This window comes from Chlamydomonas reinhardtii, chromosome 2 (assembly GCF_000002595.2).
Source record: "Chlamydomonas reinhardtii strain CC-503 cw92 mt+ chromosome 2, whole genome shotgun sequence".
Lineage (NCBI taxonomy): Eukaryota > Viridiplantae > Chlorophyta > Chlorophyceae > Chlamydomonadales > Chlamydomonadaceae > Chlamydomonas > Chlamydomonas reinhardtii.
In genome coordinates, this window is record NC_057005.1 from 6,249,936 (window position 1) to 6,274,930 (window position 24,995).

Below are 24,995 nucleotides of genomic sequence, written 5' to 3' on the forward strand. Positions count from 1 at the left end.
CAGTCGCAGATAAGTACACCGCGGATTTGCGGCTACCCATCAAGCGAGGTCCGACCGCTTACTAAGCTAAGGAGCCACATGGCTACCCACATGGCACCTTTCGGGTTTCCGCCTTCGCTTGTATTTCCCTGCGCCGGCGCTGAGCAGGCGGGAAATTGTTACAACCAACATAATGCACACCACGGACCCCTTCGCTGGCGGCCCCGGCTGTGCGCTTCGGCCGGGGGCAAGCTACCCTGGCCTGGGGAAAACCGTGTCAGTGAAGGATGGGCACGAACGTGTCCCAAAAGAAACGGCATTAAGGCGATTGCGTGGTGTATACTATCCCTCGTTCGGTTCCTCGGCTGGAGTCGTGTGTTTGTACGTGTGACCGTGGAGGGCGGGGGCGGGAGGGTTGGCAGGCTGGGGGCGGTCCGGGCGGAGCCGGTGCCATTTCCCGCCATCTCGCTATGGAGTGCTAGCATTGGCCCCGTAAACAGTATACTTGTGATGCTGCTATCTTGAACCAGGGCACATTTGAAGACTATTCTGCTAGGCTCAGACTGAGCATGGACCCGCCCTATCGCTGAAATTTTCGACTGCAAGCCAAATGCCTCTGTTTGGACGTGGCTCCAAGCTTGGCGAACAAGATAGATGGCTAGTTATAAAGAAGCTAGGAGAGGGCCAGTTTGCGGAGGTCTATGAAGTCCGGGACAACAACTCGGTGGAGGACAAGCGGGTACGCAAAATGAACGCTTGCATGTCTACACCAAAGATAAGGACCAGAAGTAGACTCGATTTCCTCTGGATTGGCGCAGTATGCTCTGAAAATCGAGCGGCGACGGGATGTGCGGAGCGTCAAGCAGGAATTTAAGGTGAGCTAACTAGCCTGTTGGCGGGAATGTGTCGGGCTCATGCCGGCGAGTTCTTGACTGGCCGGACCTCAGGAACCGAGGGGCTTCGAGTTCGCCACACACACCCAGGCACTCAGCCTGCCCTATGTCGCTCCTGACACCTGCCTTCCGCCCCCTCTCCAGGTCGTGAAAAAAATCCAGGAGCGGAACCCAACGCTGGTGTGCCCCGTACATGCGTGCGGCACGTTTGAGGACCGCTTCTTTATGATCATGGAGGCAAGCGGCAGCAGCGCTGGGCAGTGGCCGGGCTGGGGGCGGCATCGAAGCGGGCCTTGGGGGTGCATTCTATCGGGCTGGGGGCTTCCGAGAGCCTTCGTCGGGCCTAAGCGGCCATCCGGTGCACATGGGTGAAGATCCAGACCAGACCAGCGCCGGAGTTTGAGCCCATCCCTCGGGAGGGCTGGTCGTGTTACTGCGTGTGCCAAGGGCGCAGCAGTGCAGGGCTGTGCACAGGGCCGAGGCCTCCGCAGGGACGCAGGGACGCAGGGACGGCATCACTGCAGGGACAGTGGCTGGCGCACGGGCTAGGCTGAGTGTCCGGGCGCTGGCACACTTGAGCACGGCGCATAAGCATGCACCACATGCGCACGTATCCTGGACGCGGTACACCACACCCGCTTCCTGGCGCCAGCGGGCCATAGCTGTGCCTTGACCCGCACCTACAAGCACACAGGCACCCAGCTGGTGCACTGTCTTGCGCGTTTCCTTGCATGTGCTCTGCTAACATATACATACGTCGCATTGCTGCATCGCATCACAGTCTTTGCGCCTACTTCGCCTTGTGCTCTTCATCGTACGCACTCACACACACACACACACACACACACACACACACACACACGCACACACACACACATCCGCATATACACACAGCTGCTGGGTAACAACGTGGCTGAGGCGCGCAAGGCGGCGGGAGGCCGCTTCGACCTGCCCACCTGCCGGCGCATCGCGACCAGCATGCTGCAGGTGGGGAGGTCTCGGGGGTGGGGGCCGGAGCGTGGCTGCCGGCGTTTAGAACGGCTGGATGGGCCGGCCAAGACGCAGCACATGCAGCTGCAGTTGATGCGCGTAAGCACCAGGTGGCTGGTGGTTGGCACTCGGCCAGGCAGTGCAAGCAGTACGGCAGCATGGGGGTTGGCTGTGCCGCACACATGCGGCCGCTCACGTGGCCCGCTGCCTGCGTCGTCCTGTCGCTCAGTGGCTGCCCGCCGCACCCACGCACACACACGCACGCGCCATGTCCCTCTCCCCTACTTACAACCCATAATTTGCTCACTCTTTGTGCATGGACGGCCCCCCTCTCCCCCTCTTGCGCCGCTGCCGCCAGGGCCTGGAGGAGGTGCACGCCGCGGGCTTCGTGCACCGCGACGTCAAGCCGGCCAACTTCGCAGTGGGGCCGCCCTTCGCCGACCCGCTTACAGGTGGGCGCGCGCGGCAGCCCCCCCCCCCCTCCCTAACCTGGCCCAGGCCACAGCCCAGCCGTCTGCCGGCTCTCGTGCCATTGTAGGGTCGGTAGCGGGTGTGGCGTCACCGCGGGCCGGCGCCACGGCGGCCGCCGCCGCCGCATACACCCCCATGTGTCGCCGCCGTGCCCTCCTGTGCCCTCCCTTCCAACCTCCCTGCGTCCCCGTCTCCCGCTCCCGCGCCTGGCTCCGGCTTCAGGCACGTGGAAGGTGATTGACTTTGGTCTGGCCCGTCGCTACCTGGACGACGTGGGCGAGGTGCTGCCGGAGCGCACCGACACCAGCTTCAAGTGGGGGGTGCGGGGAGGAGGGCGTGGGAATGCGGGGGGCGGGGGGGTGCGGGGAGGAGGGCTGGAGGGGAGGAGGGCGGGGAGGAGGCCTGGGGGAAAGGCTGGGTTCAGCAGCCATCTGGTGGGCGGGTGCGCGGGCGGTGAGCCGGTGGCTGGGCGTTTGGTTAGCCCGCCTGCATGGGTCGCTTGCGTCATGCATATACGTTGTTGCCTGTTCCACCCCGCAGGGGCTCCACCACCTACGCCTCCGTGAACGCGCACGCCGAGGCGGACCTGGGCCGCCGCGACGACCTGTGGTCCTGGCTGTACTGCACCATAGAGCTGCTGGAGGGTGAGCAGGCAGGGAGGGAGGGAGGGAGGGAGGCAGAGGGAGGGAGGGAAGGAGGGAGGGAGGGAGGGAGGGAGGCAGGGAGGGAGAAAGGGAGGGAGGGAGGGGATGAGGGAATATCGTCGAGGCGCGAGTGCAACCCCCGGAGAGTGGGGCGGGACCGAAGGGACGAGAGGGACGGGGCAGCAGCTGGTTGGTGGACGTCCCCACAGCGGCCCGCACCTGCCCTCCACAGCGCCTCTTCATTCCCGCACACCCACACACGCCGCCTGTGCAGGCACGCTGCCCTGGCGCGCTGACCCGGGCAAGGACGCGGACAGCCGCGAGGGCGTGCTGCGGCTCAAACAGGCCTGCATCGCAGACCCAGCCAAGTACCTGCGGCCCGGACCCAGCGGCGCGCCAGAGGTGAGCGCAGCTCCAGACATGCTGCTTCGGCCTGCTTGACTGTGACATGATGCGGTGCATGGTGAACGCACAGCCGGACGCACCAGCCGAACACATGGCACCCCCTCCCCCGCGCCGCGCCTGATCATTACAGCCATCGCCTCACCAGTTACGCCTGGAAACCCCTACACCCATACCACTGCTTCAACTCGACAACCCCCTCACCCTGCACCCCACCCCACGCACCCGCCTCTGCAGCCGGCGCTGCTGGGCCCCGTGTCCCAGCTGAGTCACTACATCGCCAGCCTGGGCTTCGCCGACACCCCCGACTACCCAGCCATGACCGCCTGCCTGGCCGCGCTGCCAGACCACCTGCCAGGGTACGCGCCGCCGCCCGTGCCAGGGCTGGGGCCGGGCTCGGCGGCGCTCGCGGCAGCCACGGCGGCGGCAAGTGCGGCGGCGGCCGGCGGCACCTGGGGCGCGCACGCGCAGGCGGACCACGGGTACGGGCAGTACTACCAGCAGTACTACGCGCAGCAACAGCAGCAGCAGCAGCAACAAGGTGCGTTGCGGCGAGGTGTAGAGCGGAGCGGCGCAGTGCTATTTTGGGGGTTGGGAGTTGCGTACCGTTCGCGTGTGCCCCTCCGTCCGGTTGCAGTGTGCGGTAGGCACTGAAGCCCTGTACCTTCCTGCCCTGGTCGGGCTTCTTGCACTGCAGGCTACTGGCAGCACCAACAGCAACAGCAGCAGCAGCAGACACAACGCGGCGGCTGGGGCGACCCGGCGGGCGGCATGCAACAACACCAACAACACCACCGCTACCCGCAGCCGCCGGACCCGGGCCGCTCGCCCGCGCCCGGCGCACCGCCCGCCGACCCGAACACCACCTCCCCACCTGACCTTGACATGAGTGGCGGGGCGCAGCCGCCGGCGCCGCCCCTGCCGCCGCCGGTGCCGCACGGGGCGCCGCCGCCTCAGCCGGCGGCGCCGGCGCTGCCCGACGTGGCGCCGGAGGTGGCGGAGGCCATGCTGGCGGAGGCGTTGGCGGAGCGCAGCGGCGGCCTAAGCGACAGCTGTCGGGAGGCGGCGCAGGTGGCGGAGGTGGCGGAGTATGTGGCCCTAGTGAAGCAGGTGCGGCTGGCCGGCACCAGCACGGCGGCGGGAGGGTGGGCGCGGTGGCGACGATGGAAAGGGGCGTATTGGGTACAAAATGGGGACGTGCGCAGAGGCGGGTGGTGACCAGGGCGCGTGGAGTCTCTGCGCGGCCATCCGCTTGCCCAGGCATTTTCCCTGCTTCGAACCTGGAAACCCGTACGCCCCCGCCGGCGTCGCTTGCCGGAAACGAAGAAAGCCAGCGCCATCGTCCAACTGATCATGACTGGGACCACCGCCACCACCCTGTTTAGCTTGGGCTAGTACCCACGACCCCGCCGCTCCTCCGCCGCCCTCGCCCTCCTCTTCTCTCCTGCTGCACTACCGTACTGTTCCTGGCTGCGCCTTCACTTGTTGCATAATCATGAACGTAATCCTCCCCTTCCACCCCAACCCCAGGGCCACGTGTCGGACGAGGCGCACGACGCCGCCGGCCGCCTGCTGGCGCTGGAGCCGCTGGAAGCGCTGGCCACCATCAGCTACTGCCTGGACGCACTGGCGCAGCACACACAGCCCGACAGCGCAGCTACAGCCGCAGTGGCGCTGTCGGCACTGGGCGCATACGCGCGCGACTCGGCGCGCCGCGCCATGACCAAGTGGGTGTGGAGGGTTGGGGGTGGAGGATTTGGGGGCTGGAGGTGGGGGTAAGGGTGGGAGGGCAGCGGGAAAGAGGCGTGGGTTGGGGTTAACGTTGAACCAATCCCGTAAGGAAACAGTCGCGCTGCAGGAGAACTGCAGCCGTATATGCGAGTTGTTTGTACATCACCTTAGGTAGTCGGGCGGGCTTGGGCAGTGTAGCGGCAGGTGGAAGGAGCAGTCCAGAGCAGCTCCGAAGTCATGTCAGGCGTGCGTGGGGTGGGGTGGAGCAGGCGGTTGGGTGGGGCGTACTGGAGATGTGGGGTGGGCGCTGTTGGCCTCGCGCGGGCGGTGCCTGCCTGGCGGGTGGGTCTGGTGTGGCTGACGCACGCGTGCTTGTTGGTTGCTGCGCACGTGCCGCGCGCAGGTACTGTCGGGCGGTGGCCGCGCAGCACGCGCCGCGGAAAGCCCTCTAGCTAAGGGGGGCCTGGGCCTGCTTGCGGCCACACCGAGCAGTGCAGCGCGCTTGCAGGCGCCGGCTGGCGACCCTGGTAGGCGCTGCAGCGAGCGGCGCGCATGTCCGAGTGGACGGCTGAGTCGCTGCCAGCTGCGGACGGATTAGTCGGCTGTGACCTTGACGTGGACGAATGCCTTTGTGCGTGGACTGAATACCTACTTCCAACGGTATTGAGTGGCGTCGTCGTAGAGTTTAGAGTTTAGGGTGGGGTGGCCGTGAGAAGCAACGGCGTGCTCAGGAATGGTGCGAGCATAAGACGCGAGCGGTAAGGGGCTGTTGTACTGGCGGGTATTGGAGGAGTTTGGCGGACGCGAGCGTACCGCTCTTGTCTCCTCCGGCGCTTGCGACTCGATATGGCAGTGCGGCGACTGGACGCACGCATTGCAGACTGATGCAGGCCGGCGCGGCACCAACGGTGTGGTCTGTGTAAGTCACAGCCAGCACTTCATTGCCCCCCCTAGTTCGTTGTCTTGACATGCCATGCCATGCATGTGGCGGTGGGACAGGGGGCAGGATGGCGAAGTGCCGTGGTATGAACGCACATATCATTGCACCAGCCGCCACTCAATTAAGCACAGCTGTTGGTCACGCTGGATGTTCAGCTGGTCAGTCATTGCAAATTACGAAAGTGCCAGCCGAATTGCCAAGCAGCGCATTGCGCCTGACTAGGGTCTAGGGGATTGCCGCATTGCCGCATGGGACTACCGCACGCTTGACGGCTATCACACGTGCACGGCAACACTGTAGCTACCGGCCGCTTCTGGTCTGTATCATCTTGCCTGCCACCGCAGGTCTGCTCACTCCGCCAGTCACGCAATGTCGCAATCTGTCAGTCTCATACCAAGCGCTCCCCGCAGCCCTCGCCTCCCCCCTCGCCCGGCTTCCTGCCACCAGCCACCCGCCGCCTTCCTGCATGTGCTGCTCAGGGCAGGCGCTTGAACTTGCTGAAGTCGGGCGCGCGCTTCTCCATGTAGGCCTGGCGGCCCTGTGGTGTGGGTATGTGTTTGTGTGGGCGTGGGATTGTAGATACCAAACTAAACCCAATGCAATAGAGCGGGGGGGGGGTGCAAGGATTGGTACAGAGAAGTGTAGGGGGGGGTGGGGGCGTCAGCTTGCAGCGACGCGTCATGCGGGTATGAGTTTAGCTGAGTGCGCTGTGCCAGGACGCGAAATATCGGCCTTCCCATAGTGCTATCCCACACCCCACACGCCCCCGGCGCCCACCTCGTTGCCCTCCTCGCTGTGGTAGAACAGCATGGTGGCGTTGCCGCCCAGCTCCTGGATGCCCGCCTGTGCGTGTGCGTGTGCGTGTGCGTGCGTGTGCGTGTGTGTGTGTGTGTGTGTGTGTGTGTGTGTGTGTTATATAATGGAAACGACGTAAATTGCAGGCGTTCAGCGATGGGCGGGGAGGCGGCAGTGACAGTCGGTGGCCTGCCAGGATGCGGCTCCGGCCTGGGGCGCACTGCACACTGCATCCCCTTGCCCCCCCCCCCCCGCCCAGCTGCCCCCCGCCCAGCTGCCCCCCGCACACCTGGCCGTCCTCCGCGGCATTGAGCGCCGCCTTGAGCACTCGCAGCGCGGTGGGGCTGTTGCGCAGCATCTCGCGACACCTGCAGCCACCAGCCAGACGTGTCCGTGCTGTGTGTTGCATGTCCGTGCTGCGTGTTGCATGCCCGTGCTGCGTGTTGTGTGTGCGGTTGTGCACTGGCGAGCACCCACCCCTAGCCCATGCCCAGCAAGGCGACACTGCTCGCCTTTCTGTGTCCCGCACCCCAAAAGGGCCGCACCAGACCCCACCAGATCCGACCCGAGCCACCACACCAGACCCACACCGCCCCCACTCACCACACCAGCGTCTCCGTCTCCAGTTGGTCCAGAGGCACCACCTGTGCAGGCGGGCGGTGCAGGCGGGCAGGTGAGCAGGCGAGGCATACAGATTCAGCGTGTGTCACACGGCCTGGTGCTCAATGCCCCTCTCCTCCGCTCCGGCACTTCACATAACCTCGTCCCCCCATACTGCCACCCGCTACCCCGCCCTCATCTGAAACCAAGTACGCCCCTCCCCGCCCCCCCCCCCCACCTTCCCCTCCACCTCCCCCTCCCCCTCCCCGGCGCGGCACTTCCATCTTTGATACACACCATTCCCATGAATGGCTACTCCCCCTCCCCCTCCCTCCCCTCACCGTGTTGACCAGCCCCATGTCCAGTGCCTCCCGGGCGTCGTACAGGCGCGCCAGGAACCACATCTCCCGCGCCTTCTTCTGCCCCACCAGCCGGGCCATGTGCGTGGAGCCGTAGCCCGCGTCAAACGAACCCACCTGAAAAGAGTTGTACATAAAGAAGCCGTACGGCGTCCGTCCGTTACGACACAAGACGGGGTTCCCGGCAGAAGCAGTATGTTAAGTTTGTGCGTCTCGCGGGGGTCACTCGTATCGTGAGGAATTGTCGTGCGAAGCACGTTGGATGGGCGTGGGCAGGTTTTGATGCACCTCTGACGACGCGCATGTTAAAGATGGACAAGTCGTCATCACGCAGCTGGGCGCGCACCTTGGGGCCGGTCTGGCCGAAGATGGCGTTGTCGGCGGCGATCTGCGGCGCGGCAGCAGGCCGACAGGCCGAGAGCTCACAACATGCGATCAGCGTCAGCACCAGCGCGAGCGCGAGCGGAAGTCGCCACCCTACCTTCCTAACTTCTGTGCCCTCACATCCACCCCATTTAACCGTCGCCCGGATCCTACTCCTACGTCTGCTCTTACTCCTGCCGCTCCCTCGTCCCATGCCCTCGCTCCCTGCCCCTGCCACTGCCACTGCCACTGCCACTGCCCCTGCTCCTGCTCCTGCCGCCGCCTCCTGCCCCCCCTCCTGCTCACCGTGAGGTCGCACACCATGTGCAGGATGTGGCCGCCGCCCACCGCGTAGCCAGCCACCATGGCCACCACCGGCTTGGGCAGGCGCCGGATCTGGACCTGTATGTGTGTGTATGTGTGTGTGTTAAACAAAGAATCAAACGGAACAAAATTCCGCCATACACGCGCGCGCAGTTACCAAAAAATACCGACGATGTGTGTGTGTGTGTGTGTGTGCGTGTGCGTGTGTGCGCGTGCGGAAGGGAGGGGGCGTGAGGGGCGTGAGGGACACGGGGCGTGCGGGTGAGATGTCAACACTTGCATAGAAGGGGCGCGCAGACGGCTGCAGTGGCCCGACCGGAAGGCCCTGCAGGGCCTGACTGCGCCATGCGGTGACTGCCCTCTCGCGCTGCTGGCCGCAGATGACACCGCTTTGCTGTTCATCCTCAGCATCCGGTGCCCAGACCATGTGCACTTCCGGGGCGACGTCACTTCTGACTACTCGTCCCTCCCAGCTCCCGCCCGCCGCTATCCGGCCCCTTTCCTACGCCTCTCGGCCCCTGCCCGCCGCCCTCCCGGCCCTCGGCCCCGCGCCGCACTCTCCCCTCCCCTCCTCAGCCGCGCCATTCCCCTGTCCCTGTACTTGTTGACTATCGCATCAGCCTCCGACGGACAGCTGCCCCCACCCCACCCACCCATGCTCTCACCCTGTTCCCATCGCCTTAAACCTGGCAACCAGCCCCCCGCCCCCTCCGCTTACCTGCAGGTCCAGCACGTTGAGCCGCGCGATGCCGTCCTCGCCCACATAGCCGCCCTTGCCGCGCACCGACTGGTCGCCGCCGCTGCAGAACGCCAGCTCGCCCGCGCCTGCGTGTGTGTATGTTTGATTGTTTAGGCAGGGAGAGGGCACTTGTTGCACCGCATAGCGCATAGCATGCACACCAGGCACACAGCCCGCTGCCAGTCCATGCAGAGCTCACGTGCCGAGCACGCGGAACCCCTCACCAGCCGCCGTTTACATCCCCACCCTCCACGCCTCCACGCCCACGCAACACACCGCCCCACACAAAGCACCGCCCCACGCCCCACGCAACACGCCGCCGCCGCCGCACCTGTCAGCACGATGACGCCCACCCGCGGGTCGTCCCGGGCGTCTGAGAAGCACCACGACAGCTCCTGGACTGCGGTGATGGTGGCGGGGCGTGCAGGGCAGGAGCAGGCAGCGGCGGGATGAGAGGAGGCCCGTGTGCACGACAAAAAGATGTGGCCTTGCTGCGCTGCTTGAGTACAACTGGGGGATCACCTCGAGGAGTGTGCCTATGGGCTAGTGCACTGGCGACATAGACAGTTTGATGCTCAACCCCTAGCCCCTCCGCTAGCGCCGTGTGAGGCGCGGTGGCCACACCATTCCGCCCCGGCACGGCTGCCGATCGCCACCGGCGGCAAAACCCCACCGGACACACACACACACACACACACATGCACATGCACACACACACACACATACACACACATGCACACACATGCACACACATGCACGCACATGCACGCACATGCACACACGCGCACACACATGCACACACATGCACACACGCACGGCTTGGGAGACATGTACTGCCAGACCAATGCGCGACAAACAAGGTGCTAATGTGCCCCTGGCACTAGCAACTACGGGTTGTCCGGATCCACGATCACGTGATCTGATAAACAACTGTAAACCGTTGTTACACACACACACACACACACACACACACACACACACACACACACACGCACACGCACACACACACACACATGCGCGCGCGCACACACACACACACACACGTACACGTCCATCGCCACGTGCCCCGGACCCCGGGGTGCTTACTGGTTTGTGGCCGGAAGGCGTTGCGCTTGTCGGGCCGGTTGATGGTGATCTGGGTGGTTGTTCAAGGGGTTGGCAAATGGTTAGCAGTTTGCATGTTTGGCCAGGCTTGTGCGCCTGGGCCTGCTTCAACAGACGTGGCGGAAGTAGGCTTGATGCGACAGATGCACCATCACAATGGTGTCCCAGCAGTTACACGTGCACCCACATTTCAGGTGTGACCAACTCAGCAGGGGCAAACCCGGCCCCATGCGCGTCGTGAGCCCTACCCCCACGCCCACCTTGGCAATGCCCTCCTCCGACTTCTCATAGATGACGTCTGTCAGCTCCTCCTTGCCCAGGCTGGCCACGCGGCGCCACATCGCCGGGGCGCGACTGACGGCACCGTGCACCCGGCTGTATGAGTTGGGCTTGCCATCCGCCGACGAGTAGGGCTCCTGCTTGGCGCCAGTGACGCGTGCGCCGCTGCTGCTCGCAGAGCCAGAGGTTGCCTGTCGCTCTAGCCAAAGCGGCTCGGCCAGGCGCGAGGCGCTGGCGCGGGCGCTGGCATCCTCGCCCGACGCAAGCAGATGGTTGCTCAGCACCTGCAGCCGACGCTGTGCTGCAGACATTTCGCTACGTATATAGCCTACAGTGGATTGGTGCACGGGATGTGGGTTGCAGCTGGGAGGCGTCGGAAGGAACAGCAACAAATAGCAGGGGTTTACGCAGATCCTACGGATCCCAGTTTGAGTTTGTAATGTATTCGGAGCGTAGAAATTATAATTACGACGACAATCGCGAGCTTTAGAAGCTCTGTCCCGTGGAAGACCAGATGATGGGTTCCAGGGCAGTCTAATCGCGAATGATGGGTTCCTTACGCTTTAGTTCAAGCTAATGTCGTGCCTATTGCTTTCAGCTATCTTGCAAACATTCAAAGATTACTTCAAGGCGCATCGAGGGACAGGAGTCGAGCGAGCCTTCTAAAGTGGACCAACCGCTGTAAGCGTTGTCCTCGTAATTGCATTCTCAATCCATACATGTATGTAACACAGTTATTTGAAGTATGACGCGCGAGGAGAATAGCTGCGGCATGTTGCAGCTGGCGCGCTCTACCTGGTGTATGTTTGACAAATAAAGCTCTGTCTGGGGCGTCTAGGCACGAGTATGGTCTCAGCGGTTCGCGCCGGTGGGCACCAGGGCGACGGCGCGGCGCGGACTAAGCGAAGCGCGGCACTGCCCGGTCAGTGTGCGTTGCTTGCCGTACTCCTGTTCCTCATCGCGCCGCCGTCGCCCGCTGCCGCCGGCCCCGACCATTCGCCGATACGCGGCTGCATGGACGTGTACATGCATATGGGCGAGGAGAAGCGCCACGCGGCGCGGGACGCTGTCCAGGCCCTGCAGGCCATTGGCTCCCAACTGGGTCAGATGAGGCTGGGCCGGCCACTGCCGCGCGCGCCGCCGCACGGCGCCGCCAGTGCTGGCGCTGGCGCACCGCCACCGACGCAGCTGCAGCTGGAGGCGTGGCGCTCGGGCAATGCGACGCGGCTGCGTGCGCTGCTGGCGGGCACGGGGCTGGGCGGCGGGTGAGCGGGTTGGCAAGAGGTCACCAGGGCGGCAGCACGCAGGATGGTCCTGGCCAGGCACCACAGCAAGCTCTGCATTGCATCATCATCATGCATTCCGCCATACACGGTACTCCATCTCGTTGCACACATTCCCATGACGCTACTCGCAGTGAGATGGCTGCTTTGGCGCTGGCACACACCTGCCTGTCCGCGCGGCTGCACCCGGACGGCTTCGCGGGCCGCCCCGTGGTGTCCATCCTACTCAACTACTTCAAGCGGCCGCATGTGGTGGCGCCGCTGGCGGCGGCAATGTATCAGAACTGCCAGGACGCCGGGGTGACGTGCGAGCTGGTGGTGAATGTGGACAACCCGCATGAGGTCGGGTCCTGGGTCGGGCAGGTGGTTGGGGGCTCCAGCAGCGGTAACAGCAGAAGCAGCAGCGATGCCAGCAGCAGTGCGGCTGGCAGTAGCAGCAGCAGCAGCAGCAGCAGCAGCAGTGATGCGAGCAGCAGTGCCGCTGGCAATAACAGCAGTAGCAGTAGCAGTAGCAGTAGCAGTAGCAGTAGCAGTAGCAGTAGTAGCAGTAGCAGTAGCCATGGTAGCGGCGGTGGTGACAGATTTCTGGTGCCTGTGTTCTCGGCAAACCTCCACGAGTCACGCGGCTACAACCGGGCTGCCAAGCTGGCGCGCGGCAGGCACCTGGTCATATGGCAGGTGGGTGGGACAGGGGCGGGAGGGCGCGTGAGTGCGCGTGTGTGGCTGCATGAACATGGGGATGGTGCGCTTTGGGTTTTAGGGTTTAGGGTTTTAGGGGGAGGGTCAGATGCACCTAATAGCTTGTTTGGTGCAGGCCTGTTGCCGGCTGCCGCCATCCCGGCAAGTGCGCACCTGAGGCTGCGTTTGCCGTGCACACACACTGACGCACATGCACATGCACACACACACACACACATGCACATGCACACGCAAATGCGCTCTGTCCTGGTGTGCTGCCGCCCGCGCGCGTGTCGTACCGCCGTGTGCACGTGCGCAGGACGACCAGCTGCCGCCGCGCAGCGGGCAGTGGCTGCAGGCGCTGCTGGCGCTGATGGCCGCCTACCCGCGGCTGGGCGTCCTGGGCATGAACAAGTTCCGCCTGTGCAGGTGTGTTGGGGCCGGCAGGTGCACACGCACCTGGGAGGCGGGTTGGGGAAAGCGGGGAGCATAACGCGGGTTGGGCGACGAGCTAGCGCTGCTGTAGTGTACGCGCAGACGAGGCCGTGTATTCGGGTGTGTACGGTTGCGCTGTGACGGCTCCCACGCCCCCGCCTTCACAGGCAGAAGGAGACAAACAACAAGTGAGTGGCGCTGGCATGTGCGATGCTGGCGTTACACTGCTACCCGGTAGTGCAGAAAGCGAGAGACACCATGCATAGGTCTGATGGAGTGGGGTGTGTTTGTCCTGGCAGCATACAGGAGAAGGGGATGCGGGGCTGCAACGCTGCGTACGGTGTGCGGTGCAACCCTAGCGCTTATCAAGGCTACTAGAGGCGCGTGTTGGATATTCAGCGCCGGAGGCTGTGCCACTCCACGCCATGTCCATTGTCTGTGTTAAAGAGCACAAGGAAAACGTTGCGCAAAGACAGTGTATGCGATGCAGCAAGCGAGCATTGTCTGCAGCAAGCAAGCATTGTCTGTGTTGTGGTGGCCCAATCCTTGGTGGTACTGTTTTCTACACCAGAGCCCCATTGCCAATACCGACACGCCACACCTCGCCAACCCTCGCCACGCCACGCCATGCCACGCCAGGTGGGGCCGCACGGGCTGGCTGCCTGACGGCCGTGCCGGCGGTGTGCCCTGGACGTTTGCGCACCTGGTGGACTTCGCGCCCATGGCCGTACGGCGCTCTGTGTTCTCCGAGGTGGGTGGAGTGGGGTTGTAAATACCAGCCCAACTCAAGCCAAACCAAGCCAAACTAGCGGAGGGGGGCACCCGGGGGCACCCGACCTGTGGGTGCGGGGTCCACACCACTGGGTAGCGTGGCCTGGTCCCACGGTCGTGTAACTAGGTCTGCCGCCGCCAGCGTACATGCCGCCGCCCCCACTGCTTTGTCGGGCTCGGGCGTGCCATACACACGCACACGTGGCGTGCTGGCCCGCAGGTGGGCGGGCTGGATGAGGGCGTGTCGCTCAAGGGCGAGTGCGGCATCACCGGCGACTGGGAGCTGTGCGCACGGGCCTGGATGGCGGGGTGGCAGGTGAGGCGGCGGCGTGTGGGGGATACGTGGCAAGGCGGGTATTGACTCCCGTCGCTGCTCGGAAATGAGAGTCTGGGCTTATCAACACACGCACCCGCCTCACACACACACACACACACACACACACACACACACACACACACACAAACAAACATCCATGTGCCGTCGCGTTACTGAATCACGCACACTGTCTTTGCGCTTTGTTTCCTTGTGCTCTGGAACACAACACACGAACCGCACGGAGCACACGTGCAGGTGGGCTTCTCCGCCATGGAGGGGCGAGTGGAGGACCGCGAGGCGCCCAGCGGCACACACACCCCTGTGTCGGGGGAGCAGTGCTGGGGCCGGCAGGCGCTGGTGGGCGGCCGCGTGCTGCACATGAGGTGGGCGGGCGTGTGGGCGGGGGCTGGCCGGCAGTGACGACAGGGCCCCGGAGATGTGCAAGTTGCATGCACATGGTACTGCTGTTGCGCGACCACGTTACGCAATGCCGTTGCGGGCGTTGGCCTTTGGGCGCAGAGTACGCAAGCACAAGTGTTGGTTTTGTTTGACAAACGCATGCACACGGTTCTGCGTGTTTTCTTCACTTGTTCCCTCTAACACATGCACGCACAGGTACGCGGCCTCATTGCCGCTGTTTGAGGAGATGTGCACACACGTGCGCGCCCTCAACGCCCTGGCCTTCAGCCACGATCCCAGTCCCACGGCGGCGGCGGCCGGCGCCTTCTGCCCCTACCGCCTCGACCGCTTCTCACACTTCCCACCCGACTGGGCCAACTGCTCTGTGCCGCCGGATGCAGACGTGGCGGCGGTAGCGGCGGCGTGGCAGTTGGCGCTGCCGCCGCTGCCGCCCGGGGCGAACGTTTCAGAGCGGCTGGGCAAGGGGCTGGGGTATCCGCAGGCTGCGCCGGTGACTGTGGCAGCGGGAGCAGGAGGAGCAGGGGCAGGTGGGGCGCGGGCGCTCGGGCAGGTGGGGCAGGGGCGGCGGAGAGCTGGCAGCATGAGGAGACGCCGAGGACGGCGGAGAGCGCTCTTAGGGGTGAAGGGCGTGGACGGCGAGGATGAGGGAGGCGTCCAGCAGGCGGCGGCGGAGGAGGGGGAAGGCGGAGGGTGTCATGTGGGGCGAGCGCAGCGAGCTGCTGATGTGAACTGATTGGAACAACGTCTGACATGTGGAGCTGGCATGAATCCAAGGATGCACGCTTGGGTGTACGTATCAAGTGCGTCCTGAGGTCTTCAAGCCTGCACAGTGCCCCACCCAGTCAGTGCTCGTGTAGTAGGACAGTCGGTAAAAGACACATCTAGATGCCCCAGGGCGCCGTCCGCAGGGTTATATACTTGTGTGTCGTAGAACTTCCGTGTTCCGCCTACAGCTCGTATCTTGTAGATGCCCTCAGGCACCCGGCATCTACACATGCGTAGATGACCCTGACCGCGGCATCTACACTTAAGCCCCCAAGCCCCCCAAAACGTCTACGCTTCCCCCATTTTTGCGCCAAAACCGGCCAAAACCGTCTACACTGCGTAGATGCGTGGCACCCAAACCCAAAATTTTTTCTCCGCCTTCGGCGGATTTGGGGCAGATTTCTACAGTGTAGATGGAAGATACGAGCACTGCACCCAGTTCTTGCCGTGCACGTTCACTAACTACAGATGTTTGCACAGGTGTTGCCTTGGGTGTTGCATGTGAAGAGGCGCAGTGCGGCGCATGTAACTTGCCCGCTGTCGATGCCCTTCTTTCTAGCGCGTCTTGGCTCGAGCCGTCACACGTTGGCAGTACGGCGTACCAGCAGGGAATCCTGCAGCCGGAGCGGTTGCGTTTTGGGCAATCGCATGGGAATGAGCTCGCCGCCACTCGAGTACAGGCGTGAGCAGGCATGAGACACAGCTTGCGGGGGGATCCTCCGCAATGCAGATGCAGCTTCCGTATTGCTTCCCTGCCCTGGCGTTGACCACTTCCACACACCACGTGAACGGCCAACACACCGAACGCGGCGGACATGCGGTTGACAGAGACCTTTACTAAATACGGAACATGATAGTCCTACACCCTGAGAACCCAGTCGGGCTGCTGCATGAACCGACACAATCAGAATACCCCAACAAGACCCCGGGCCACCTGCTGTAAATGCCAGGCTGCATGAATGTATGGATGCCACACCGCCTTCGTTCAGCGCACGAATAAATACGCCCACACATTGCGCAACCAGCAGGGCACCGGACAAAATAAATACTCAAGGGAAGAGTGGGCTGCGCCCACTACGGCACGCCCCCCGTCTGAGGCCGCAAGCGTCCATCGCGGCGCCGCGCTCTCCTCCATCCTCCACGTGGCCTTGCCTGGCCCCTCCGCTGCGCACATGCATGCCGCCACTGCTGGGCCCAAGGCCGCCGCCGCCGCCGCGCCGCCAGGCCCAGCGCTGCCGCTGCCACCTGCCAGGCCCTGCGCCGCCGCCGCCACCATCGCCGCCACCACAGCGCAGGGCCGCAGCGCAACATTCACGCCCGGCCCGCCGGCGAGCTAGCCGTGGCGGCGGGCAGGGTGCTGCTGGCGCCGGTCATGTGCGGCCGCATCACATGCGCGGTGCTCGCGTGCTGCCCCGTGACCTGCCCCGAACGCCTGCGCAGCTGCTTTCTGCGCCTCGTGTGCCAGGTCCCGGTCACGCCGCTCCCTTGCCAGCTGGGCCGCCGCCTCGGCCGCCACCGCCTGGCGCTGCGCCGCCTCGGCCTGCTGCTGCGCCGCCGCCAGCATCTCGCACCGGTGCTCGTGCTCCCGCAGCTCGGACTGCAGCTGGGCCACCCTGGCCTCCAGCCGGACAACCTCCTGCTGCAGCCAGGCGCACGTGCCGTACGGTGACGGCGTGAGCTGTGGATACAGCGGCGGCGCGCTGACAGGCACGCCGGTGACAATAACCCCCGCTGCCGTCGTCGGCGCCGCACCGCCCGCCGCGCCCCAATGCAGTGTGTGCTTCGCGTGCTCCTGCTGCTGTGTTTCCGCCACTCCCGGGTACAACGACGCTGGGAGGGGCGGGGCGGACGGCTGCATCGTGTGCGCCTGCTGGTGTTGCTGCAGGTGTTGCTCGAGGCGCAAGTGCGCCTGCCGCATCTCCAGCTCCACCAGTGCGCCGTCCAGCTGCAGCCGCAGCTGCACACCATGACCCTCACAGCCGCTGCCCAGCACCTGCACCACGCGTGTGACCTTTGGGGGGCGGGAGAGGTGGTGCACAAGAGGCACGGCACAGCACGGCACGGTGCAGGTTCAGGGAACGGGTGGAGCACTTAAGACTGAACAAGGCACTGTGCGTGCACAAAGGGCATGCGATAAGCGAGCGCACACGCTGTATGCGTTTTGTCCTCGACCCGTCTGGATTGCGCAGGCGCAGGCGGGCACGCGGCGTCGTGCGTCCATCTCCTACCCTGCCCTCCCGTAAACTGCTGCCACTACCATACCTCCCGACACCCACCCACCATGAGGGGCCCATCTGCGCCGTTGCGTCGCAGCAGCACCTGCACGATGTCGCGGCGCCCGGCCTTGGCCGCGGCCGACAGCAGCTCCGCGCCCCAGGCCTGGGCGGTGATGAGGCCCGGAGCGGCGTCGGCGAGGGCGCAGAGGAGGTGCAGGTGGCCTGTGTCGACGGCATGGTGGAGGGCGAGGCGGCCAGAGCTGTCCTGGACGTCGGGCCTGGCGCCGTGCTGGATGAGGTGGCGCGCCACGTCACGCTGCTGCGGCACGCGCAGGCGGGGGTTGGGGTTGAGGGCGAGGCAGTGCAGCACGGACCAGCCGTTCTCGCCAATTGCGTTGACGTCGGCGCCGCTCGTGAGCAGCGTATGCACCACCTCCGAGAAGCAGGCCTGAGAGTCCACGCCGGACACACGTGCGACCTGCGGCACAGGGGCAGTCAAGGGCAGTCAAGGGTGGCAGCGCCGACAGGCGGGGACGCAGTTCAGGGTGCGCGCGCCGGTGCGCCTGTGTGCGCTTCGTCGGTCCAGGGCGATCCCACCTCCAGCAACGCAGTGTTGTTCCTGCCGTTAATCATCTCTGTGGGAAAGCTGTACTGCTTGGTAAGGAGCTTCACGACTTGGGGTTTGCCGTGGAGGGCAGCGATGTGCAGCAGCGAATTGCGGTCCTTGCCGTCGCGCAGGTCGCGCCAGTTGTCTCTACCATTGTATGCTCGTATCTGCCTTTCAATCTCGGCGATATCTCCGTTTCGCACGGCCCTAAAAGCAGGCGCAGACCACGCCGAGCCCATAGTGTGAGCGGTGCGAGGCCCAGCTGGCCCAAGACTTAGATAGGCTCCTCAGCAGGGCTTGTAGTTATATGAAATCCTTTCTGTGCAGTAACGTTTAGGCAACCGCCACATTGGTACACGCAATTATAGACGGCAAGGGACGGCAAGGGATGTTCAGGCGCTCCCTAGCTGGCTATGCAGGGCTAACCCCTCCACTCCGCCATATGCAGGCTCTTCAACGTGCATACCAACATGTGAAATATACACACACTTCAAAATTGTATCTGGAGCAAACTCAAGGCCTGGGACCCCAGAGCGCCACACCGCACCACACTTCACCTCCCTCACATCCGAAGTACTCCGACCCCACGCAAAACTCTGTGATCTTCGCTCTTACCTGCAAGTCTGTGCTTGCGCTCTAGACATGTCCTGTACCGATACACCACGTCACCAGCTACCATGGTGCACACCAGAGCTGCAAGTTGTGCAGTGCAAAATCCTGCCCTCCACCGAACCCCCGCCACTCCGCGGCCCCCTCCAGCGGACTGACCTACGTCCCGGCGGGCGTCCAGTGGGCTGTAGGCCGCCCCTCATGATGGCCGCCACGATTCCGTCAAATCCTACCGCACTAACGCAGTATTTGGCAAGCTTCCACATGCAAGTGCCTGACCCCAAGTGCTTGACCCCAAAACACCACGCCACGTCCCACCATGACCCGCTCCATCACACACCCACACCCCGAGTCCCCCGCCCCCGCCCCCGCGGCCCCCCCCATCCCCACTTCAGGCCTCCAAGCCCCCGACCCCCGCTCCCACGCCCCACGCATCCGATCACAGCGGCCGCACCCTGCCCGCCGCGCCCTCCTGCGCGGCCCGCGCCTTGGCCCTGTCGCTCTCGATCATGGAGTGCAGGAAGAACTCGCCAGCCTTGTAGGAGGAGCGGACCATGGGCCCAGAGGCAACGTAGCGGAAGCCGATCTCCTCCTGACCGAATTTGCGCCAGTACTCAAACTTCTCGGGGGTCACAAACTCCGTGACCTGGGGGAGGCGGAGCAGGGCAAGGCAGGGGGGGCGTGGGGGCAGCGTTGGGGCATGTGCCAGATTGGGCAGGGGATGCCGTCGTGGTGTTGTGATTCATATGTTAATCATGGTAAACTGGCAGGGGCTGGGCTGAGGATGGTGGTGTGGATTGAACGTCACGAAGACAGGGGTCGGGCTGTTGGAAGGCTTGGCACGAGCGCTGGGAGCGCGGTTCCAGCCACATAGCCGCGGCGGCGGCGGCAGCTCGCTGGCTGGTGCCCGCCCGCACATGCCCACACGCACGCGGCCCTCACCGGCAGGTGGTGCGGCGTGGGCTGCAGGTACTGCCCCAGCGTGAAGATGTCCACCCCCACCGCCTTGAGGTCAAGCATGGTGTCGATCACCTGTGAGTGTGTGCGCGTGTGTGCGCGTGTGTAAGTAAAAATGTGAGTGTCTGTGTGTGTGTGGGGGGGGGGGGGCGGCAGCAACGAGTGGCAGCAGGCGGGACTCAATGCGTGTGGGCGTGTGGAGCAACGTCAGGGCCCGTACGAGTGCACGGGTCAGCACGGGCCAGCATGGTCCCGAGAGCGGGTGCGCGCGTGGCGGCCGGCACGAGCGCGCAACTCAGCCCTCAGCCCCTTCCGCCTGCGCCCCAGCCCTGTACTCCACCACCCCCGCCCCCGCCCCCGCCCCCCCCCGCACCTCGTCGTCCGTCTCGCCCAGCCCCAGCATGATGGAGGACTTGGTGTACACGCCGCACTCCTTGGCCGCACGCAACACGTCCAGAGTCTGGGGGAGAAGGTGGGCAGCAGGCAGCAGGCAGCAGGCAGGCAGGCAGCAGGCAGCACCGTCAGTTCAGTCAGCAGGCGGGTCGCAGGGTTTGGAGTGGAGAGGACTACGGCGGCGGCCAGAGCGCTACGGTAGTCACCGACGTTCCCTTCCGAGCGGCCAGGCGCCGATTGCCGCTGGCCCCTTGATGCCCCTGCCCCCCGCAGGCCGCAGCCGCTTGGACGTACACACACACATACACACACATATACACGCAATCATACAAGCACCTGCACGCATGCAAGGCAAATGCTCGCACGCAGGCACACACGCACACACACACACACACACACGCACACGCACACACACCTGCATGTAGCCGGCGCGCGGGTCGCGCACTCGCTTCTGCAGCCGCTCCACTGTCTCCACGTTGTGCGCGTACACGTCCAGGCCCGAGCGAGCCAGGTGCCGGACCTGTGAGGCCCGGGGTTGACCGCATGAGCCACACACTGCTGCTGGTGCTGCTCCTCCTCCAACAATGCTTGCAGTTCTGACGCTCCAGCGAATACCGTACACGTAAGCGCCCCACTCGCGCCGCCCTACTTGCTTGCCTGCCTTTACCGCCATACCTTCCACACCTCCCCACACCTCCCCGCACACGCCCCGCACACGCCCCGGCCCACACGCACCGCGTCCAGGTCGCCCTTGAAGTCCGGCGTGAGGCACTCCACCAGGATGCCGGGCCGCAGCTGCTTCAGGGTGCGCACCGTGGCGGCGAAATGCTCCGAGCCGCCGTCAGGCATGTCGTCACGGTCCACACTGGGGGGGGGAGGAACGAGGAGGGAAGTGGCAGAGGTGAATATCACGTGCGGGCTGTTGACTTGCACGGCAACGCACGCGAATGTTCTGCACCTACGCTGACTTGTGGCCGCGAGGTAGTGCGCCGCTCCCACCATACACTCCCATGCCAGCAACCCACAGCCGCAGCCTGCCCCAAATTCGACGGACCGCCCCCCCTCCTAAGCCCTCCCGCGTTACTTCCTCCTACCACATTTACTCGCCCCCCCAACACACGCACCCACCCCCACCCCCACCCCCACACCCACACCGACACCCCCCCCCCCACACACGCACACTTCCCCCGCCCCCCACACGCTCATTCACCTGGTCAGCACCACATAGCCCACGCCCCAGGACGCCACCGCTGTGGCGGTGTTCACAGGCTCATTGGGGTCGGGCGGCGGCGGCGTGCGCGCCGTGTTGACGGCGCAGAAGCGGCAGCCGCGTGTGCAGGTGTCACCCAGCAGCATGATGGTGGCGGTGGCCAGCTCGCCGTTCCAGCACTCGCCGATGTTGGGGCACTGCGCCTCCTCACACACGGTCGCCAGCTTCAGGCCGCGCAGCTGGTCCTTCAGGCCCGAGTAAATTTCCCCCTGCGGCGCGCGCTGCCGCAGCCAGGCGGGCTTGTTTTGGTTGGGCAGGGCGCCGAGCGAGGGGCCGAGCATGCTGCTGGCGGAAGGGCTGCCGGGCGAGGGGGCGGCGAAGGGCGAGACCGGGGCTGCGGACTTGGACTTGCTGCGCAGGTGCTGCTCGGCGAGAGTCGCGAGCGAGGGGTCCTTTTCCACGGCCAGGCGCACGAGCTCCTCAAAGGCGTCGATTTGTGGCGTGATGTCGACATCCTCCGACTCCGTCTCCACGACCGGCGAACTGGCGCGGGCGCGGGGACCCTGGCGAGCGACGCGCCTGCTGCTGTTGGCACGTCGCGCCGGGCATGGCGCCACCGGCGCGCTTCGCGAGCAGCTTGCTGGCGACTGATGCAGGGTCGCTAAGCTACGCATCGTGACCTAGCAATTAGGCAGTCGAACGGCTGCAATGCAATTCAGCAAGCGTTGCGCAATGCCACGGTCTGCCAAGTGCGAGTGAACGTCGTGAATTCTAGGCCGAAGTAACACTGATTACAGCCAGACCTAGGTGTGCAGTCGCATGCGCATAGGGAATTCAACTGGGTTGGTGGCCCGGGTGTCAGAGTCTCGCGCGATGGGGGATGCATGCGCGATGCACACGCACCTAGGCCACGGCCTGAGCAGAGAAGCAACATTTTTGTCGCGAGGAAACTTTCTCGGCGGGCGATCTGAACGCACACTCTGCGCTTGCGCCTTCCAAACCGCAAACATCCGCGCCTTTCTTTTCGGCGCTCCTATACACACTGGTTCTCCCCTCGCCCTGAAAACCCCACCCCACGAATACACAACATGTCAGTCCTCCAACGCTGCAAGGTGTCGGGCGTGGCTCGCCCGGCGCCCACTCGTCGCGGTGCGGTAATCATCGCATCCGCAACGCAGCTGCAGCGCTCGGGTGCTGCGTTTGCCGCCAGCGTCCTTCTACTTGGGTCGTTTGCCCCGGCACCGGCCTCGGCCGTGGGCATTGAGAGCGTGGACATTCTGCCCGAGTCGTTCACCAAGCCGGAGTCGCTTAGCGGCTACGCGGACGCGCAGAAGGCGAAGCTGGCGCAGGCGGACGAGGTAGGCATCGCCTGGGGGGATGCGTTGCTAGCTGATTGCTAGCGCTGCCCTGACCGCGGGAGGCCGTCGTGACGGCAACGGTTGGCGACCTTGGACAGGCGGGTTTGGCAGGTTTGGCGGGAAAGCCATGCGGTCGAAGGCATGTCCCCAGTGCTGCATGCTCCATTGTACTGTGGGGGAATGCATGGCATAGGTCCGCCAGCGACGGGTTGACGTGGGGCCCTGCAGTAGGAGCAAAAGGCATTGTAGTTCTAGGCATGGGCGTACAACGTCGTGTTCGCTTGTTTGCTTGTGTTGCGTTTTTCAACCACGTCGGTAATGGGGTTTCAACCCTATCGTACTCCGGCTGTCGGTGGCCCGGGTGCACTGCAGTAAATGGCACCGCGTGCATGTCGCATGTACATTTCAATCCGCACAGGCGTTTGAGAAGAGCGACACGCTCAAGGTACGTTGGGTCGCGTGCAGGCGTGCACATGGTTTGGAGGACCGGTACGTGGTCCCCAAGCGGCACCACACCTCTCAAAGCGGAGTTGGGTGAATCGGTGTGGACACAACCTGTGGATAGGGTACAACGCCACGGGACAACACCAGCTCACCAGCTGTCAGCCGTCCTTACTGTTGTTGCATGGGGCCTGCATTGATTTTATCATGACGGAGTCAGCTGCGCGTGGCGGGGTGCGGCGCAAGGCCGTGTGCAGACACCTGACGCCGGCCCTGGTTCCGGCCGCCCCTGCCGCCCTGCACAGGCGCTACTGGCCCGCAGCGAGGAGAACCGGGCCAAGAACCGCAAGGAGATCCAGGTGGGTGGGCGCAGGCGTGCCGGGTGCCCTTGCGCCCCTGCCCTGGGGCAGGCGGCCCGCGTGGGCAGTTCGCTCGTCCTCCCCAACAACGCAACGCCGACGGACCAAACCTGTACGCTCCCATGGCCCCCTCTTACCCTGCGCCCTACCCCATGCGCGGCCCTCCCCCGTTCCCGCCCACGCCCCGCTCCCCCCCGCACACACACAGAACAAGTACTGCTACCGGCAGGCGGAGCTGGGTGTGGGCGACTGCGGCGGCCTGCGCTACCTGCCTGGCATGACGGACAGCGGCAAGCAGAAGACGCCGCAGGTGGGTGCCGGTGCGGGTGCCGCCGGAGGCGCGGGCGCTGCCGCGGAGTGTGAGGGCGGGTGCGGGGACGAGGCCAGGGCCTCTGCCGGAAGCGGGGAGCGGGGGCTGGTTGCAGCCTTGCAAGCTGTCGCTGTGCAGGTGTCGGGGACTCGGGGTGCGATGATGCTGTGCTTGTTGTGCAAAAGCGGTTTGTACCGGGGGTTGCAGGCACAGCGGCTGCGCGCTTGAGATACTGGTGCAGCATCCGGGGACACGCCAGTGATGAAGTTCTGAATTCCGATTAGACAAGCGCACGTGTCAGCACTGTGTCGGCCCCTGGTTGCTGGGCACATCCTGCCGTGCAAGGCCATCCCTGAGAGCGCAGCCGAGATATTAGGCTGCCGCAGTGCAGCACGTGGGGCCGTCGTCAGCGGGCGTGACGGGTGTGATCGTGGATTGCTGCGGCTCGGAGCGACCGCTGTGCAGCTAGTGCCCGGTCCAGGGACGCCGCATCTAGCTCTGCCGTGATCTATACACCATCAAGTCCCAATCGTGTTTGCATGTGTGACCCGCCGACGTCTGCCGCCGTGTCTGTGTCTGCCACGCAGTGGCTGGCAGACCTTCTGGGTGTGGAGGTACCGGAGGCCGACCCCGCCGGCGGCAAGTCGCTGTCCGAGCTCATCAGCGGCGGCGGAAAGTAGGCGGCGGCGGCGGCGGCGGCGGCCGGTGGGCGGCGGCGCAGCATGGACGTTAGGGACTAGGTCTGGACATGCCGTGAAAGAACGACATGCTTGCAGGTTGAAGGGCTTTGGGATGTGGTGTTTGAGGGGATGGAATGGAAGGGATGATGGTGTTGTGCGTAATAGTGCTGCTGTGCTGGTTGAGGCTGAGTGCAGCCAGGCTGCCCGTTGGGAGACGTTAAAGAGTGGCAGGGGTGGGGATGCCGCGCAGGGTTGCAACTTGCAAGCCTGACGCGAAGGAGGTGATCGTTTGTGAACCTGCCTAGGCCTGGTGCTTGCCTAGGTTGGATGCAAGCAGTCTGCTTGGAGGCGACGTTGCGTTGTGCCCAACACAGCGACATGAGGTCACGCGCCCGAGCAAGAGCGCAAGACAATTGGCGATGGTGCGTCCAGTGGCGGTCAGCCGGTCAGTGAATTGTTTGCCAGCGGCTGGCGTTCCAGCTGGATTCTGAATTTCTGATAGACCGGGAAACCCTTGTGATAGACCGGGAAACCCTTGTAACCCTGCTGGCCACTTTCATGGCTCAATGCGGGA

The 24,995-nt window shown here is 64.6% G+C and overlaps 6 protein-coding genes across 6 annotated transcripts; 3 read left to right on the forward strand and 3 right to left on the reverse strand.

Annotated features, from left to right (window-relative positions):
* Positions 1-489: 489 nt before the first annotated feature.
* Positions 490-6,045, forward strand: CHLRE_02g114200v5 (uncharacterized protein). Its single transcript, XM_043059939.1, has 12 exons — positions 490-718; positions 798-854; positions 1,017-1,109; positions 1,767-1,859; positions 2,221-2,314; positions 2,556-2,646; positions 2,874-2,977; positions 3,252-3,379; positions 3,617-3,920; positions 4,077-4,489; positions 4,910-5,106; positions 5,514-6,045. The coding sequence occupies exons 1-12, from the start codon at positions 590-592 to the stop codon at positions 5,560-5,562; spliced, it is 1,752 nt and encodes a 583-aa protein (XP_042927573.1). The 5' UTR covers positions 490-589; the 3' UTR covers positions 5,563-6,045.
* An 18-nt stretch (positions 6,046-6,063) lies between these two features.
* Positions 6,064-11,129, reverse strand: CHLRE_02g114250v5 (uncharacterized protein). The gene is made up of 11 exons (XM_001699612.2): positions 10,595-11,129; positions 10,317-10,365; positions 9,562-9,630; positions 9,210-9,316; positions 8,474-8,569; positions 8,151-8,192; positions 7,787-7,921; positions 7,449-7,489; positions 7,135-7,213; positions 6,828-6,893; positions 6,064-6,588 (listed from the first exon to the last, which is right to left on the reverse strand). The coding sequence occupies exons 1-11, from the start codon at positions 10,922-10,924 to the stop codon at positions 6,526-6,528; spliced, it is 1,077 nt and encodes a 358-aa protein (XP_001699664.2). The 5' UTR covers positions 10,925-11,129; the 3' UTR covers positions 6,064-6,525.
* Positions 11,130-11,229: 100 nt separating this feature from the next.
* CHLRE_02g114300v5 (uncharacterized protein) lies at positions 11,230-15,391 on the forward strand. Its single transcript, XM_043059940.1, has 8 exons — positions 11,230-11,878; positions 12,031-12,574; positions 12,894-13,003; positions 13,177-13,197; positions 13,649-13,760; positions 14,001-14,096; positions 14,352-14,479; positions 14,712-15,391. Exons 1-8 carry the CDS (start codon positions 11,460-11,462, stop codon positions 15,247-15,249), a joined length of 1,968 nt encoding a protein of 655 aa, XP_042927574.1. The 5' UTR covers positions 11,230-11,459; the 3' UTR covers positions 15,250-15,391.
* Positions 15,392-15,393: 2 nt separating this feature from the next.
* On the reverse strand, positions 15,394-18,393 carry CHLRE_02g114350v5 (uncharacterized protein). Its single transcript, XM_043059941.1, has 3 exons — positions 18,095-18,393; positions 17,562-17,975; positions 15,394-17,292 (listed from the first exon to the last, which is right to left on the reverse strand). Exons 1-3 carry the CDS (start codon positions 18,128-18,130, stop codon positions 16,615-16,617), a joined length of 1,128 nt encoding a protein of 375 aa, XP_042927575.1. The 5' UTR covers positions 18,131-18,393; the 3' UTR covers positions 15,394-16,614.
* Positions 18,394-18,439: 46 nt separating this feature from the next.
* Positions 18,440-22,099, reverse strand: CHLRE_02g114400v5 (uncharacterized protein). Its single transcript, XM_001699610.2, has 6 exons — positions 21,274-22,099; positions 20,799-20,928; positions 20,479-20,583; positions 20,044-20,130; positions 19,656-19,745; positions 18,440-19,359 (listed from the first exon to the last, which is right to left on the reverse strand). The coding sequence occupies exons 1-6, from the start codon at positions 21,945-21,947 to the stop codon at positions 19,153-19,155; spliced, it is 1,293 nt and encodes a 430-aa protein (XP_001699662.1). The 5' UTR covers positions 21,948-22,099; the 3' UTR covers positions 18,440-19,152.
* Positions 22,100-22,227: 128 nt separating this feature from the next.
* Positions 22,228-24,974, forward strand: CHLRE_02g114450v5 (uncharacterized protein). The gene is made up of 5 exons (XM_001699839.2): positions 22,228-22,631; positions 23,050-23,076; positions 23,378-23,431; positions 23,640-23,741; positions 24,329-24,974. The coding sequence occupies exons 1-5, from the start codon at positions 22,362-22,364 to the stop codon at positions 24,419-24,421; spliced, it is 546 nt and encodes a 181-aa protein (XP_001699891.1). The 5' UTR covers positions 22,228-22,361; the 3' UTR covers positions 24,422-24,974.
* The last annotated feature ends 21 nt before the right edge of the window (positions 24,975-24,995 follow it).

Coding starts and splice junctions, on each gene's coding strand:
- CHLRE_02g114200v5 (XM_043059939.1), top strand. CDS start 590: ATGCCTCTGTTTGGACGTGGCTCCAAGCTTGGCGAACAAGATAGATGG. Junction 1,860..2,220: donor TCGCGACCAGCATGCTGCAG/GTGGGGAGGTCT, acceptor CGCTGCCGCCAG/GGCCTGGAGGAGGTGCACGC. Junction 2,647..2,873: donor CGCACCGACACCAGCTTCAA/GTGGGGGGTGCG, acceptor TCCACCCCGCAG/GGGCTCCACCACCTACGCCT.
- CHLRE_02g114250v5 (XM_001699612.2), bottom strand. CDS start 10,924: ATGTCTGCAGCACAGCGTCGGCTGCAGGTGCTGAGCAACCATCTGCTT. Junction 10,366..10,594: donor CGGAGGAGGGCATTGCCAAG/GTGGGCGTGGGG, acceptor ACAACCACCCAG/ATCACCATCAACCGGCCCGA. Junction 9,317..9,561: donor GGGCGTCATCGTGCTGACAG/GTGCGGCGGCGG, acceptor ACACACACGCAG/GCGCGGGCGAGCTGGCGTTC.
- CHLRE_02g114300v5 (XM_043059940.1), top strand. CDS start 11,460: ATGGTCTCAGCGGTTCGCGCCGGTGGGCACCAGGGCGACGGCGCGGCG. Junction 13,761..14,000: donor GGCGCTCTGTGTTCTCCGAG/GTGGGTGGAGTG, acceptor GCTGGCCCGCAG/GTGGGCGGGCTGGATGAGGG. Junction 14,480..14,711: donor GGCCGCGTGCTGCACATGAG/GTGGGCGGGCGT, acceptor ATGCACGCACAG/GTACGCGGCCTCATTGCCGC.
- CHLRE_02g114350v5 (XM_043059941.1), bottom strand. CDS start 18,130: ATGATTAACGGCAGGAACAACACTGCGTTGCTGGAG. Junction 17,976..18,094: donor ACAACACTGCGTTGCTGGAG/GTGGGATCGCCC, acceptor CCTGTGCCGCAG/GTCGCACGTGTGTCCGGCGT. Junction 17,293..17,561: donor GCGCAGATGGGCCCCTCATG/GTGGGTGGGTGT, acceptor CGCCCCCCAAAG/GTCACACGCGTGGTGCAGGT.
- CHLRE_02g114400v5 (XM_001699610.2), bottom strand. CDS start 21,947: ATGCGTAGCTTAGCGACCCTGCATCAGTCGCCAGCAAGCTGCTCGCGA. Junction 20,131..20,478: donor CGCGCGCCGGCTACATGCAG/GTGTGTGTGCGT, acceptor CTTCTCCCCCAG/ACTCTGGACGTGTTGCGTGC. Junction 19,746..20,043: donor TGGGCGAGACGGACGACGAG/GTGCGGGGGGGG, acceptor ACACACTCACAG/GTGATCGACACCATGCTTGA.
- CHLRE_02g114450v5 (XM_001699839.2), top strand. CDS start 22,362: ATGTCAGTCCTCCAACGCTGCAAGGTGTCGGGCGTGGCTCGCCCGGCG. Junction 23,432..23,639: donor AGAACCGCAAGGAGATCCAG/GTGGGTGGGCGC, acceptor GCACACACACAG/AACAAGTACTGCTACCGGCA. Junction 23,742..24,328: donor GCAAGCAGAAGACGCCGCAG/GTGGGTGCCGGT, acceptor TCTGCCACGCAG/TGGCTGGCAGACCTTCTGGG.